The sequence below is a fragment of the Geospiza fortis genome, unplaced genomic scaffold (assembly GCF_000277835.1).
Source record: "Geospiza fortis unplaced genomic scaffold, GeoFor_1.0 scaffold922, whole genome shotgun sequence".
NCBI classification, from domain to species: Eukaryota; Metazoa; Chordata; class Aves; order Passeriformes; family Thraupidae; genus Geospiza; species Geospiza fortis.
This window is the reverse complement of record NW_005054682.1, coordinates 149,216-165,334: the sequence shown is the minus strand read 5'-3', so window position 1 is coordinate 165,334 and position 16,119 is coordinate 149,216. Positions and strand designations below refer to the sequence as shown.

Sequence of the window (16,119 nt, the reverse complement as noted above, 5' to 3'; positions counted from 1 at the left end):
AAAGAATTTAGGATGCGCCCCCAGGGGTTGTTTTGCCAAGGTGAGACGTGCTGGTTAAAGTGATTCGGCTGTAATGGTCGGCGAATGTAAGCAAAGAAAAGGGTGATACCCCTACTTGTAGTGACAGAAATGAGCTTTTGAGTGCCGTGTGTTCCTCAGAGAGAGGTTCTGCTTTAATACAAGGTAACCTGAGCATTGGTAAGTTATTGAGGGCTTCACATTTGTGTGTGAAAAGGTGCGGGTGCTGCTGGCAGTTCGCTTTGACAGTCAATTTGGTCTTCCACCAGTTAACTTTAATTAAATATTTCTAAATGCGTTTGGTAAGTTAAGCTTTGCGTTCTGAGGAGACCTAGATAGTCACAGGCTGTTTGTTTACTTGGCTTCGATGGTTTTTGGAAGCAAACCAGAAAAACATAGATAAACAGGCACGTCAGAGATCTTTAGGGTAAGAACCACTTCGTGCACTTATTTCTGAATAATCCCCTACATGCTCCCAATTTTCTTCTTTTGCTATAATAAAGGCCAAAATAGTTGTTGGGGGAGGGATCATGTTCAATTAACTGAAGAGTTACTTTGAATGGCAATAAGTGTTTATTAGTTTTCCTGTTGGCCACATCTTTGCGCAGGTGGCACACACCTTATGCCTTGAGATCAGCCTTTTAATGAGCTTAAGTTATATCAGTAAAATGTTTACGTCAGTAAAATTTTTGCTAATGTTTTCACTGGGAGCTTTGAGATAATTTTTAGACACTTTTAGCACTACAGCATTTATTTTTTCCTTGTTGTGTCAGAGAAAAGCCATTTGAGATTTTCTCTTTTTTTTTTTTTCCTATACCAGAGTGGTAATGAACAGATTTAAATAGTTTCACATAGTCTTAATGTGAAGAATTTTATTATTATTAATTGTTGTAATATTGTTGTAGAGAGACAAATGAGTATCACACTCAAGGATACTCATGCTCAGCCTCAGGTGTTTTACTGTGTTTTTACAATTCTCATGTATGTTACAAGAAATCCTCAAGTTATGCCATGAAAGTATGGGGTTTGTCAGATTATTTTAAGGAACTTGTATGTATTTTGACAAGTCTCCTACCACCTAGAAAGGCTCAGGATTTAGTTGACTCTATTGTGGGGTAGTTTGCATAGCAGCAGTTTTTGGTGAATGCAGCAGTTTTTGGTGAATGCCTACAACAAGAGGGTAGAAATCCATGCCCTGTAAAATTTTGCCTGTTTCCCCACAATGGCAAGAGCTGTACAGTACAGCTTGGAAGTTTCTTTGGAAGAAAACAGTGACACTCTCCTGCCCATGTTTTTGAGGTTTTTTTCCTTGAAGCTTTCTGGGGAATTACTGAAAAGGAAAGTTTCTTTAAACAGGAAAAGAAATCTTAAGATCTTTTGTACTCTGTACATGCAATCCTACCCCATCTCCTGTTTATCTCAACTAGCATTCAGGTGCAGTATGCCTTTCTCTCACATTCCTGTGTGTCCCAGGAAATTTGAATTTTAGAGCCTGGGAGTATTGGAGTAGTGAATCAGCTGATTTGGAAATCATGCTCTCCCAGTTTCTTCTCATGTTTTTTCTAAATATGCTTCAATCCCTTAATTATTATTACCTGAATTATTTTTTGATGTGTTCTGAGCAGTGAATGCTAAACTGAAGAGCAGTGTTTTTAAGCAAGTTATTATACAGGGTAGGGTAGAATTTAGGATTGAACAGTAGGAGGCTGCAGTTGTAGCACACAGCAGTCTTTGGTAATTGATAAACTCTTACTGATATATAAATGACACAAAAAATTGTCACATTTGGCTTTTAAACAAACATAGGAATTGGTGAAGGCCAATTTGCCATGTTTTCCAGAAGTGGATAGTGTAGGATAGAAATGTCAGCAGCTGAAGTGTACAAAAGTCGTGTGTATGTCGTGCAGCTAATGAGTTGGAAGCTTACTTGAATTTCCTTGAACAACCAGAAGCTGAGTTGTTAAAGGATTTTCCTGTGGGATCAAAGAATCTGAATGCTTGAAATGTTTGCATAGATTCAGTGTTTTTGTGCAAATGAGAACAGAGCAGTGAGGTTCTGGAAGCTGTGCAGTGGTCCAGTGTGTTCAGCTACATTAGCCTATGTCCTTCAAGTTTGCTTCACTCATTGGCGTAGAAGGCATACAAAGAAATTATATTCTGGAAATTCTGGCAAACTTGAGAGATCAGCATGCAGCTTTGGGAGTGAGTGGGATGGTGGTGAACATCCCAGTTTCAGTTTTGTTCTTGCATTTGATGGTCAAGAGAAGCAGGAAGAAGATTAGACTAAACAGACTAAACTTCCTATTTCTTCTTAGAGGTGTAAGAAGATGTTGGAAGTAGGGAAACAAGGACACTTGCCTTGTGTGGCTTAATTGCGGTGGTTTAGAGGTTTGTGATATTTCACACTATTTTACCTTGTAGGTGTAAATATTTTGGCAGCTTCTGGCAATTTTCAGTTCTCTAACATCCAGACAATTCTATGTTTTCTGCAGCAGGAAGTCCTTTTCAGACTGGTTGGAAAGTTTCTGTGTCAAATACACTGGGTTTAGTTATATGTTCTCTCCTGATTAAAAAGTGGCATATCTCTTTTATGTTAACTTTCTCTTCATAAATGCAGGTTTTTGCTTTTTTTTTTTAAGGGGGCAAAGCAGAACAGTAATATCTAATATATGTGCTTTTTTGAGATTTAAGTCAGGGAGCTGAACTACATTGTGGTAATGCCACATAAGCTTCTTGAAGGGCAAATGAAATTGTGAATGTACTTCAACATAAATTAGTGGTTCTTTGCAGGAATCTGAAATAGTCAAGTCAAAAATATATAAAATGTACACATTAACGAAACGTTTATTGTTCTTATCCTGACTGCTGCATTGGTGCAGTCTTGGTGAAGTCAAACAGGGCAACTGTAAAATGTGGATAAGTAATTAAAATATGGGTAGTTACCAGGCATGTTCAGAAATCTGTCTCTTTCTTCCTATTGTCTTGTCGTTTATGCTGCTTTCCATTATACAGAAGGAAAATATAGTGATATGTTTTGTAATAAACAGTACACTGGAAACACAGTGAGAGAAAACAATTTCTTGGAATACAACATACAAGGTTGCTTGACTCTCCTTGACCTGTTATTTAAAACTTAAGGCCATGCCATTGTCAATTAAAAAAGGTACAGAAAATTTCCCTCCATATTCTTTTTGTACTCCCTGTATGCACAAGTGAGAATTTGTGGGAGGTATTTCTATATTCTTTTGGTTTATTTTCTGTGTGCACTTTTTTCTGGCTTTGAAAGTGTTCTGATCTTCATACAGTATCGTGACAGACTGAGCACTTCTTGATCCAGAAGAGGAACCGTTACTGGTTTTTTTAGGTTTTTCAGAGTTCCTGAGTTTCTTGGTTTTCCTTTCTCCTCATTTGTTGCATTGGCTCTCTGATTTTTCTGGGCTCCCTGCTGTTGGCTATTTTGTCAGGAATAAATCTATACTGCTAATGGTATCCATGATTTTTTTTTAATGATACATCATTGCATCAGAGTGGAAATTGAGTGAAACTCAGTGCGTCCCTTGCTAACATGTCAGATGCATCATATATTGGAAATATTATGTCTTTTCCTTAAAAGCACATTGGCTTTTCTACATCTTTTACTTTTGGCAGTCGAATGTTTGGAGTTTTCCATATCCAGAACCAAACTTGGATTCTGGAATAGCGCTATAAATTGTACCTTATTTTTGCTTATTTTCATTAGTTGAACTGAAACTGAGATATTATGCTGGCATCATTTTCCCACCAATGTTTATCCTTTTAATGATTTTTTATATTTATCTTCATCCCAGTTTTGCTAAGCTGAATAAGGAAGATGAATTTTTATTTTTATAAACAAGCTTTTTAGTCATATCAGTAGGTTCCCTCTGTAGTTCTTCTAATTCAAACTTCTTTTTCTTGAAAAAAGGAATTCAGAATTGCATGTGGTATTCCAGACAAGCTGTTGTTCATGTGCAACATTACTCATATTCCCTATCTTTATTGAAAAGGAATCCTCAATGTGCATTTGCCTCTTTGTGCCTCACCATTTTGTTTTTCTTTTGCTCCCACAGACCTTCATCAGTTTATAGTTTACCACAGAAAGACTGTAGTCCCAAATAACATGCCCTGACTACATGAAAGAAGACTGTATTGGTCCCTTCATGCAGGAATCTTGATTTCATATGGCTTAATTTCATGTGGCTTCTAGTACACTGTTTTCAGGACTGGTCACTTGTCTGTGTTACGTTTTGTCCCACTTCTGTTGGAATGCTTTCCACTTCTATCTCATCCAAATCTGCCTATTCTTTTCTGGCAGCATTGTTTAAAAAAAAATCAACATATTTCTTTGGAGGAACTAGTAGTTCTTTTCTATGTTTGCAACACCATACTGTACTCTTCTAGTCTTGTAGAAAGATTCTTTCTCATTTTAAGATTACCTCTCATCACATTTATTTAACCCCAGATGATGTATGAAGTCCAGATTGCATCTTGTTTGAGTTTCCTTTTTCCCAAAGAAAATGACTGATTAATTTTTTAAAAACTAGATTGGTTCAGCATGCCCTAAAACTACAAAGGCTTACTGCATTTTTATCCTGCTTTACTGTTTAGTACAATTGAATTCAGACCACTGAGCCTGATAATTTTTTTCTTCTTTGTAAATTACTGTATTTTTTCCTCTCTAATCATATGATAGCACATTTGATTTATTAAAACACTCTTTGTGCATTTTTGTGACATCTACTTTTTTTTGTGTAGACTTTTTCAGTTCTCCATTTTCAATCTTTCAATGTATTAGTTTCCTCAACTTAGGCTTTTACCTTGCAGGGTGCTAATATATCTGCAATCCCATTAATTAGCTTTTATTTCCGTGTTTAGTGGCATTATTTGTATTGTAAACCAAGGCATATTTTATCATCACCAACACTTCCAAAGAGTGGTTTCACTTCCGTGTTGTTTTTCTTTTTTTTTTTTTCCAAGTATTATTATTTATAAATCATAGATGGTTTCACTACTCTTTTGCAATGTAGGAGATGGTTTTGTGGCTAGAAAAAGAGGTAGTACAAGTGATCGTCTTCTGCGAAGTAGAAGTAGTAATGTGAGGTATTTCTTCAGCTCCTGAGCAACAGATACTCTCCAATAAGATGACTGATTTTTATTTGCAAAAACTGTTGAAATAGGGTGCAAGATCAGTTTTGGGCCCTTACTGTCCCAGCACCCAAATGTAATTTCCTTAGATGAGTTCCTAGAATTAGGGAAAGTGATGAAGGCATTTAACACACCATGTTAGGGAATTTCTATTATAGCATACGCAAATTAACTCTCAAAGAACATTCTTAAGTGTGCCTTATATTCAGGAACTTTTCCCCTGCAAGAGTACAGGTTAAAATGTTGCTTATATCAGTCATAAAGAAAATATTTTTTAGAGATAGTTTTGTAAAGTCAGGATAACTTTCAAAGAAAGCAGCAGTGTAAGTGGAGGATTATTTTTGCTCATTTCAGGCAACTAAAAACTATTGGTTATGTGTGTGTAGTTTCATTAGGTGAGCATAACAAAGTGCCTTTTTATGAAAGCCTGAGGAGACATTTGCACTACTTCATATTTGTAAAAAGACAGATGGAATAAACCAGCATCAAAGTGCTGGGCAGAAGTGAAGTGTTCAACAATAGCAATGAGGTGTCTGTAGTACTTCTTCCAAACTGTGCAGCTTCCTCAGCTTGCTTACATTTTTTTGATAAATGTTTACCAGAAACATAGGAGGCAGCAAATGTGGGATGTGGTCTCTATTCTGATCTCTTTACTGCCCTCAACCCTGAATATCAGCTGGGAGACCATCTGGAATCACTTGTGCTATTTTCCTGGATCTGTGGACACACAGCAGTGTCATTGATTTGTACTGGGTTAATGTTTGCAGAGTGGCTGTTGTTATGAAAGGAATTTTAGGACAGCAGGTGGGTGGGTAGAATTTCTCTTCCAAAGTTTTCTTTTAGACAGAAGAGATGCAGCTTGGGGTAAAGAAATAGAAGTTGTATCTAAACATACCAGATTTATTTTGCAAATAAGTACTTCCATTTCTCTAACTCTTTAATTTCCTTTCCACAGAGAAAAACACATGCAGCAAGCTGGATATCAGTATACCAGCTATGGGAGATCCTGGTTAACTGTACCTGCATTATATGTCTGAAGTAGATTATCTAGGTGATATTGGTGGTGATATGGGGAAATGTCAATCTTCTGTGAAGGACAGGTTGAAGGCCAGGTATTTAGTGCATACTGATTAGACTGATCCCCGAGCCTTCTCTCCTCTGGCCTAAACAACCCCAGTTCCCTCAGCCTGTCCTTGTATGACAAGTGCTTCAATCCCTCAGTCATCTTTGTGACCCTTTGCAGGACTCACTTCAGTCTGTCATACTGAACCCAGCACTCCAGATGTGTCCCAGCAGTGCCAAGTGGAGGGGCAGGATCACCTGCCTCAACCTTCTGGCAATGCTCTTAAATAAAGTCCAGGGTGCTGTTGGCCATCTTTGCTGCCAGGGCACGCTGCTGGCTCATGTCCAACTTGTCCACCAGCACCCTCAGGTCTGTTTGTGCAAAGCTGCTTTCCAGCAGGTCGGCCTCCACTTTGTACTGGAGGTGCTAAGGTGAGGGTTTGCATTTCCCATGGGTGAACTTCTTAGATTTCCTGTTTTCAAAACATACTGCTCATCAACACTGCATGTTGTCTGTCATCATGTTCTCTTTGGAAGAGTGTTTATGGTAACATAAAGACTAATAAGTAAGGGGAATTTAAAAATTGTGCTGCTGACTCAAAATATTGCCACTTGTGTTTTTTCAGACGCTCCTATTGCAAAATCTGCAGTTGAAAGGAAACATTTTTTTATAAGAAGAGAATGGGTAAGTTCACAACCTCAAGAGTGTTTCTTGGTTTTGTATTATTTGAAGCATTTTCTCATGTCAGTAGAGGAGGTGGATTTTAAGGCTTTAAATGTTGATCTTGTCACTTCTTGTAGCCTCAAACTTCCTAGAGATGATTTGTAGGAGAATTTTCTCAAGTGACTGTTTACTGGAAGATTTGTTAGAGTGCATCTATTCTAACAAAAAACTTCACTTGCTTAACATGCATGGTCCTGAAAATGTACATACTAAAATAGGATGCTTCTAGGCTTTTAGAGCACTAAATGTTTATATAGTGCCCAAGAAAATTTCACTGCGTACTTATTTTAAAATAATTCTTTGTTTGTTTGTTAACTAAAGTCAGCCTCTTGAATTCTGGCTCAGAGATCATAATGCGGACTGATTTCTGATAAATTACATTGTGTGTGATATGACTACATTTCTGAAACTGTTGTTTCTGCCTCAACAAATGACTGGTTAATGAAACAGGATTGGATGGATTCTGATTTTGTCTATACTTTCTCTGACTGTATTATAGCATGTTTGGCACTGGTAGAACTTTACTAAAATTGGTAATAGCTACATAATGCAATTTAAACTTCAAGTTCGCAAAGCAACTTGACTGGGGCAATGTTTTATTTGCTACACAGGCAACAGTAATTCAGCTTTTAAAAGTAGCACTGTCAGGCGAAGGGGGATGTAGCCTTCAGAAGCAACAAAGTAGAGAGCAGGTATACAGAGAAACAGAAGGGAGAAGGGAAACAGAGGAAGCACCGTCCAACTGCTGTGGGGAGAGTTTTCAAATCTCCCTGGGTTTCGTGCTTTGGCACTTTCCATGCTTTCTGCCAAAGGCCACAGCACAGGTATGCACTGATGCTGTATGATTCTGGGTCTGGTTGGGCAGTCAGAGAGTATGAGTCTTACTTCATGTCATTTCTTCAGTGCAGGAATATTGACTGCTTTTGTTCTTACCAGTGCTTCAGAAGGCATTTTTTCCTGTCTGTATTTTTCAGTATCAGATATGTGTTTGGTTAATTTTTAGCAAGTATTAGTATGATAAACATGACTGTAGATTTAATGGAAGGAAGCAGTAGCATATTCAATTGACTTGAGAATGTCTAAAGGAAAATTTCATTCCTATGGAGATTTTTAAAATCATGTCAGAATTCGATGATGGAGGGATGTTAATAAAAAAATTCCAAGTTTTGCAAAATTACTTTAAAACAGATTGCTGGTTACTTCAGAAAAATAAGCTTCAAATATGCAAAATGCTTCTTTCTCATTTTTGGTTGTATTGGGCTCTTCAGTCTGCAAATGTAGTCATAGAAAAAACTGCAACTTGCATTTTTAGTAATGTGAATCAGTATATTGTGCTCTGAAACTGTTGTTGTTTTTCCATTACAGATGGAGAAGAGAAGACATACGGTGGGTGTGAGGGCCCAGATGCTATGTATGTGAAGTTAATATCCTCTGATGGCCATGAGTTCATTGTAAAACGAGAGCATGCATTAACATCAGGAACAATAAAAGCTATGTTGAGTGGACCAGGTAGGTACAGAAGACTTAGTACCTTTACCTTCTTTGTTTTCACTTTTGGACAGTTTGGATTTTTATCATGCAGTAAGTGAAAGTTAGAAAAAATGCTGACTTTTCCACATCCTGCCTAATTCCTGTTTCCAGCAGAACAGTCCATTTCTGTTGGGTTATTGTGGTACCAGACATAAAATTGGACTGCTATTTGGACAGTTAGGGATCTTACTCTGTTCTACATTTCTACTAGTTTCCTATGGTATGAGAACTTGAGGGTATTATATGAAACATGGAGCTGCCAAGTTCAAAACGAATGAGAGCTGGTAGTTCTTTATTTCCACATCTATGGCAGAACTTCTGGTATTCCATATGGAGTTAATTTTTTTCATAGCAGGTCACATGGTTCTGTGCTTTTTATTTGTGACTAAAACAGAGCAAATAAAGTGCCTGTTTTAGCTGTTACTGAAAGATGCACACTGTTCAAGCCTCCTCTGTTTCTCACTCTTTACTCTCTCAATAAGCAGACATGAGGGTGTGCAAGAGGCTGGGAGGGAACACAACCAACATGACCTGAACAAACCACTGAAGGAGATATTACATTCCATATGTCTTATTCCAGAGTGAAAAAGGGAGAGGTGTAAAAAAGGGAAGTGAGCCATCTTTTGCTTGAGAATTGTCTGGTCATCAGTCTGCCCATGGGAGGTGGTGATTACCATTGCATCACTTGTTTTGTTTCCTTTCTCTTCTCTCAGCCTACAACTTTTCTTGCTTTTACTGTTCCTTTCCTCTTCCCTTGGCCTCCCACATCAGGGGTAAATGGGCAAGAGGCTATGTGATGCTTTGCTGCCTACTGGGGTTAAGGCCACATGTTAACAGCATCCTATGGCAGGGAGTTCCTGAGCTTAATGATCAAAGTTAGCTTGAGGTGAGGGTAGATAAACTTCCAGGAGGGAAGGACCTCACGTGGTGCTGAATATATGAAACTATATCTGGTTTAAGAAGTGTCTGAACTAATTTTTGAAGACTAAAAGGGTGGGGGACAGAACAGGGAGAAGTTAACACAAGTGCTTTCTCTCTTCAATACTTTCATCCTGTGTGTTTACCTTTGGTCACTTCAGTGGTGGGGCAGTAGGCTACATGGAGCTTGGAGCTGAATATGGTCAGTCTTATGTTCTCATTCAGATTCTGGTGAGACTGGAGAGATCTATTGGTTTAATATATTTTTTAATTACTTAGTAATACTTGGACAAACTGAGCAATTAAAATGCTCAGTGTCATTTTAATAGTTGCATTTGAAAATATGTAGTAAGTGTTTTGTGTCCATGTCAGCCTCCCAGACATCTAAGAGGAAGAATAGTTACAAGACTTGCTCTGAATTAATTCAGTGTGAAGGAATAAAAGACAAAGTAGCCTGCTTAGAGGGCTAGAAACTGACTCTGTATAGGACTCAGCAGTCCAGAATATTTTATATAAGTACTAACAAGATAAATAGGTCACAAGGAAAAGTAACTGTTGCTGTCTAGTTCAGTAGGTCATAATTTCACCAATGTGTAAGTCTTTTATTTCAGTGCTGTAGCTTGGTCAATATGCCAACATTTCTTCTTTTGCTTCCAACTGTTCCTGTGCTAGAATTCAAGCCATATTGGCTTCAGTGCATGCAGATATTTCTACACAAATCTGTGTAGACATTAGTAAATAGCTCTGCTTTGTATCTAGAAGGAGATGCCCATAGAAATAGTGTGAATCTAAACATTGCTAGTCTCCCATAAACATGGAGTTAATGTTAGTATTTTTTTATTGTCTTTCAGTTTAATGAGTTGAAAGTCCAAGGATGTGAGGGGAAGAGAGACAAAAATAATAGAAATCCTGTGGAATGAACCATAGGATCCTAACTTTTGTATCATCCAGGTTTCATGGTTATAGGCACTAAGGCACTATAGAAAGTGAATTTCAAATGTACTTGTGTTTTGAGATTTGAATTCTGAATAAATTCTTTCGTATCTAATAGGGATAAACTTCTACTACATGTAAACTTCCCTCCAGTGCAACTAGAATTTCCCTGTCCCTGCTGTTTTCACTGTTTGTCAAGTTAATGTGTCTTTGAGGTTTCAACTCTTTTATCAAATCTACCTGAAACTGAGGAATTCAAAGCTACGGGGTCATAGAAGGGACTACTGATATACACATGTGTGTGTAGATATGAAACATCTAGAAACTTCTTTTTTTTCATTTGATAAGACAGCCAGAAATTTGGATTGATGCCTCTTAGAGCTTAGCACGCAGCTAAGTACCTATCAGCTGTATTGGAGTAAACCTAAATTTCTGGTGTAGTTGTTCAGAATTGATAGGCTTGTTGATAGGCTGCAGCCTAAATAAACATTTCATAATGCTGGGTGTCTTAATATTCTTGAGGGCTCTGAATGTGGCACATCCTGCTTTACAATGGAGAATGTAATACCCAGGAAGATGAGACTTAGGCAGGTCCATTTAGAATGCACTGTATTTATATGGTAAGTTGTTTCATTTTACAGTGAATTGAGATTTTGACTTCTGGTTTGGTTTTCTTGTGTGTTGTTTTTTTCTTTCTACAGGTCAGTTTGCAGAAAATGAAACAAATGAGGTCAATTTTAGAGAGATCCCATCCCATGTCCTATCCAAAGTATGCATGTATTTCACCTACAAGGTCCGCTATACTAACAGCTCTACGGAGATTCCTGAATTCCCAATTGCACCTGAAATTGCACTGGAACTTCTGATGGCTGCAAACTTCTTAGATTGTTAAATAAAATAAATTATAATAAAAAAATGTAAAACTTTTTTCAGTATTTAATACATGTAGTTCAGTTAGTAACTTTTTTCAGATAGCATGTTGCGTGTGTGCTGTTGAGAACTGTAAAGTTCACTGCAGAGGCAATTGCCTTCAGTTCTTTTGCATATAGCAATCATTCAGTTGGAGTTTGTTTTGCTGCTTACACAAATAAGGACCTTTTCACAAACTGAGACAAATAAACAAATATGCCAATTAGTAGATGGCTATGCCTTATCCTTTAGGTGTGGTAGAACTTTCTTTTAATACAATGGCTGTAGCAAATACTGGAGTTTAGTCTAATACTCTCTAAAAGATAATTATAGTTACATTTGAGTAGCTGTTAAGGGTTTCTAGCTTTCTTTTATTTTTAAAGTTTCTAAACATCTGAACTTAATCTCCTTTGTAAGATAGTAGTCCTGTAGAATAGTTACACTAACTAGGTTAGAAGTGCCCTCTTTGTATATTGTCAGTGATATTCCATTTAGATTGAAAGTGGAGTATGTAGGAGAATGCTTAAGGCATTTAATTTAAGTCATAGTTTAGACATGTGCAAAGGTGTACTTGATAACATTTTGCTTCTATAACCTTAATTTACCCCATTAGTAATTTCAAATATTCCAGTCACCTGTCTGTACAGTAAGACTGTGATCCTACTGACAGTGACTTTTAAGGGGCAAAATAACTCTTAAAATCTGTGTATATTATCTTCTATATAACATATATGGTTTTTCTTAATATACTGTCACTTGACCTGATAAGGATTTTATATGGCTTCCGTTATGGTTTATTTCCATTGTTCTGATTGTTTATGTAAAGTCTGTATTTAATCTCTAGAGTAGTAGTCATTTAAGTTTTGTAACATAGCAACTGAAAAGATAGAAGTTGTCCTACCTTTTACCTCTTCCTCAACCTCTCCCTTGTACCCATAGCAAAAGACCCTGAAATGTGGAGGTCTTTTATATTTGAAGGAAAGGACATTAAGCAGATGTTTTAGGAGCTGTTTTTTAAATTTCATAGGTATTTCCAGTGTTTTTAAAAATGTTTTAGGGGAAAAGGATTGGCAAGCCAATTGACACAATACTAGTGTGGAATATGTTATCTCTTGGTAGATCTTGCTCGCAGTTGCCTGTAGTATCAGTTCTTTGTTCAAAACAATTTTCCATAAAGAAAACAAATAACTTAAGACAAAAACTTGCTTTTTGTTCAGCTGTAGCCTGAAGAACCCTTCTGCTAAAATAATCTGTAAATGAGAATTAACTATTGCATCATGAGAAATGATGCAAGAACAATGTAATAGGCTTTTCCATCAGCTGCCACTGCTTCAGCTTTGTTTTGATCAAGAAGTGATTGTGGTCTATCATGGAAAAATCCCATCAACTGATGGTGGAACCTCTTTCTCGATGTTTTAACTCACAGCTAATTTAGAGGGCTGAAACTATCCTCTAAACCTGTTTGTCAACATAAATACAACTTGGAAGAGATTTTCCTGGATGAAAACTAGTAACTTAGATAGACTGTACAGTCTGCCCATGGAGGAGGTCAGTTCTGACAAACGAAATTTTATTCTGGGCTTAAACAATGCTGACGTTTGTCAGTGTGTTGGTAGATTAGCTGACATTTATTCACGTCACATACTTTGGCACAATTTAATGTGTTTAATGTGGGGATGTTTGTGACTAGATTGGCTTTGCACGGTAAAGCTGAAGTGCATTGTAGGGTGATTGTCTGAAATTCCTTGTGTAAGCACTCTGGTCAGTGCTGTTAGTAACTCATTTTCAAGAGCACTAGAATGATAAACCAGAGATACCCTGTTATGCTGCTTTTGTTAGAGCTGCTAGGAATACCCTAAAAGGTCAAGGAATACCAACATGGATATTTTAGTCACAACTACATATCAGTTTGAGTGAGTCTTAAGTTCACCATTTTTAACAGTCTTGAGGCTAATGACTTCAGGCTAAAAATTATTTAGTTTTAAACTAAGGCAAAAAGGATGCCATTTTTTAAATCAGTGGGCTTTTTCTTTTTTTTTTTTTTCTCTTCCCCTTTTTAAGCATTCTAGAACAATTTCCTTGATTTTGTTAAAATACATTTGCATTTGAAGATTCTGTACTTTAGCAGTAAGGTAAAATAGCTGGTTTAGCTCTGAATAATAATTTTGTTGGTTTTCTTTCAGCTTAATGTATTATACAGTAGCTTTGAACACTCAGGAATTGCAGTAGTGTCCTAGAGTGCACTATTTGCAAAACCACGGGCTGTTAAAATGAACCAGATTTCTAAAGGGGAGGGGGGCAGGGGGAATTAGTGCAATTTCCTTGGTAGTTAAATGGGTATGCTATTATCAGACAATTGGAAACTTACCACGCTTAACCCCTGCGTTCTAAATAAATTTCAAAGTTGAAAATTTTTAAACCTGTGTTTCTGTTGATTTATGACATGTTAGAGGAAGTGTTTATATGCAGAATCATCACTTTCATGGCTCTACTATATGGTGAGCAAAATGCTAATGTAATTAGTATTTGGATAATAAGTTGTGAAGCTGCATGTATAAAATAAAAGGTGATGGGTTTTTTCATAGTTCTGAAGTTTCACAGAGGTGAAGTGTTAAGATATCTTCGTGCTGCTCTGAATTAAAAGCATCCACAATTCTCAGCACCAAGTACTAAAAAGGCATGGTATTCCTGAACACGCTTCAAGAGGATACTTTCAAGGATACTTAAGGATATCCTGCTGGGGGTATTTTGAAAACTTCAACTGCCCTGGGTTTCCACATCATGGTACTGCTTTTGCTTAGAAAGGTAGCCCTGTACTTGACATTCAAATTTTAAGCTGAACAGCTGATTTAGTCATAAAAACTTCCAGATTCTTTATTAACTGTAAACAATGAGTAGAGTCATGCTGGGTTATGGTTTGTCATCATTTGAGTGTGTATAAGCTGCTGAAGGAGTCTGATGGCTTCCAACGTGAAATAGTCTGTGCATCTAGAATGATCAGAACTGCCTTCCACAAGATACAGAATTCCTTTTTGGTTTTGAACTTGAAGAGCAGAGGATTCACCATCAGGATTCTGTGTGCCATTATATTCAACAGATGTTGAACACAGGCAACAGGCAAATCCAAAAGGCATTTCTCAATTAAGGGTCGGAAGTTTGGAAAATCGGTTGCTTCTGTCTGTATTTTATTACTGTCTATTTTATTTCACAGGCCTAAATTGCAGTAGTGACTGTTTGGTTTTTTACCCCTTTCTTCTTTTTACTTTGCCCATTGAAAGAGTGCTCCCAAAACTTGGCTAAATCTGTTGGTTTGTGTGATGAAGTGGACAAAGAATGTCATGGGGCAGGGAAGTTAACTTCTCAGTCCATGTTTTGTATTCCTAGTTTAATTTTGCCAGGTCTCAAATATTGCAATATAATTCAAGGGAATAACAGTAACTGCAGAGTAAACAAAAGCACAAGGAGAGGTAGCACTGTTCCTACCTAAAAACTTAATTTCAACACCTGAGTAAGACAAAAAGAGCAGGAGTAAAAGAAAAATAGTAAGAACTCATTAAAGATTGAGTGGATTTGGAAAATAAACTATGATGCTTGTTTTTAAAGACAGACTAAAGCTTTAGGAAAAAAAAGGCTTTAGGGGTTTTTTCCCATAGAAACAAGTTCAACTTTTGAAGGCTTTTGACAAATAATGAACTGCATTGGAGTAGAATTTCTTTTTAAATGTAGCTTATTAGTTGGCAATTTTATGGGAAGATAGCCAATACTCTGAACTGCAGGTGCAGCTCAATGTTTGGATGAGCTAGGAAAGAGGACAAAGTAGATTCTGTGGTTATTATTAGTCACCTGTGAAGCTTGAGTGTCATCACTGAGGCAGCACAGAGAAAAGAAGAGGGAGTTTTTATCGAGTTTTAACAAGTGTTATGTGTCACAAAATAAAGCTTTGCATATGCTGCATCTGAAATGTAGGTTGTGCAATTTCTCCTCTATGGGAGAAAGATCACTAAGATTAAAAAAAAAAGAACAAAACAACAAAAAAAATCTGTCTCTCTGTTATTACCATGTTACTGTTTTATGTTTACAGAATACAGGATTTTCTTCTCACGCTAAATGGGAGGAGATCAGAGTTGCGAGATCATGATTGTTCTTTGACAAATGGAGTACTTCAACATTTTATCCTTTTGAACTTTCATAATCAGGCAGTTTTCAAGATGTGAGTCATATCATGTTTAGTTGTCTCACATGTTGAGGGTAGAATTGGAAAATTAAATTAAAATTGCCCCTGAAATATGTGCTGCCTTTTAGATCAGTGAAAGTAACCACATGAGAGCTTCTAGATAAATTAAAATTTACAGTTTAGTGCTGAAGTTGCTAGTTTTCAGGATAGTTTTATGGGATTTGTTTTTTGTGAATACATGAATGGATTAATGCAATTCTGTATTTAATTAATTCTGTAGTTAATTTCTTTCTTCAACCAGAAGTTACTTTGAAGTTAAAAAAAGAAATACTGTTAATTCCATTGTTTCATGTTGAAAACTGCTTTTTCAGGTGAGAATTCACAGCTAAGGCTTTTCTTCCCATGGAAAAAAATATTACTGGTATCCTATTTACACCAAAAAAAATGTATCTACCAAATCACCACTACATAAACTATAAATAATGCATAATCTGTATCTTATGTTGCTTTGAATTCTTATTACTCTGTCTAGCAAAACAATGGGATGCCTGTTATGCAGATTAAAAAGTTGTCAATTTTAGCTGGTATCACCAAGCTCAAAACATCTAGAATTTGAATGCGTTTGGCACAAAGGATTTCTTTTCTCTTTCTATACAGGGAAAAGCTTCCTGCATTACCACACTAAGCT

At 36.8% G+C, this 16,119-nt stretch overlaps 1 protein-coding gene across 1 annotated transcript in view; it reads left to right on the top strand.

Moving 5' to 3' along the window:
- ELOC (elongin C) overlaps positions 1–13,676 on the top strand; it is a 13,883-nt gene extending 207 nt beyond the window's left edge. The window contains exons 2-4 of the mRNA XM_005430790.3: positions 6,870–6,928; positions 8,333–8,476; positions 11,050–13,676. Coding sequence (XP_005430847.1) covers positions 6,925–6,928; positions 8,333–8,476; positions 11,050–11,240 — 339 coding nt within the window. The 5' untranslated portion in view covers positions 6,870–6,924 and the 3' untranslated portion in view covers positions 11,241–13,676. The remainder of the gene's footprint in view (positions 1–6,869; positions 6,929–8,332; positions 8,477–11,049) is intronic.
- Positions 13,677–16,119: the final 2,443 nt, after the last annotated feature.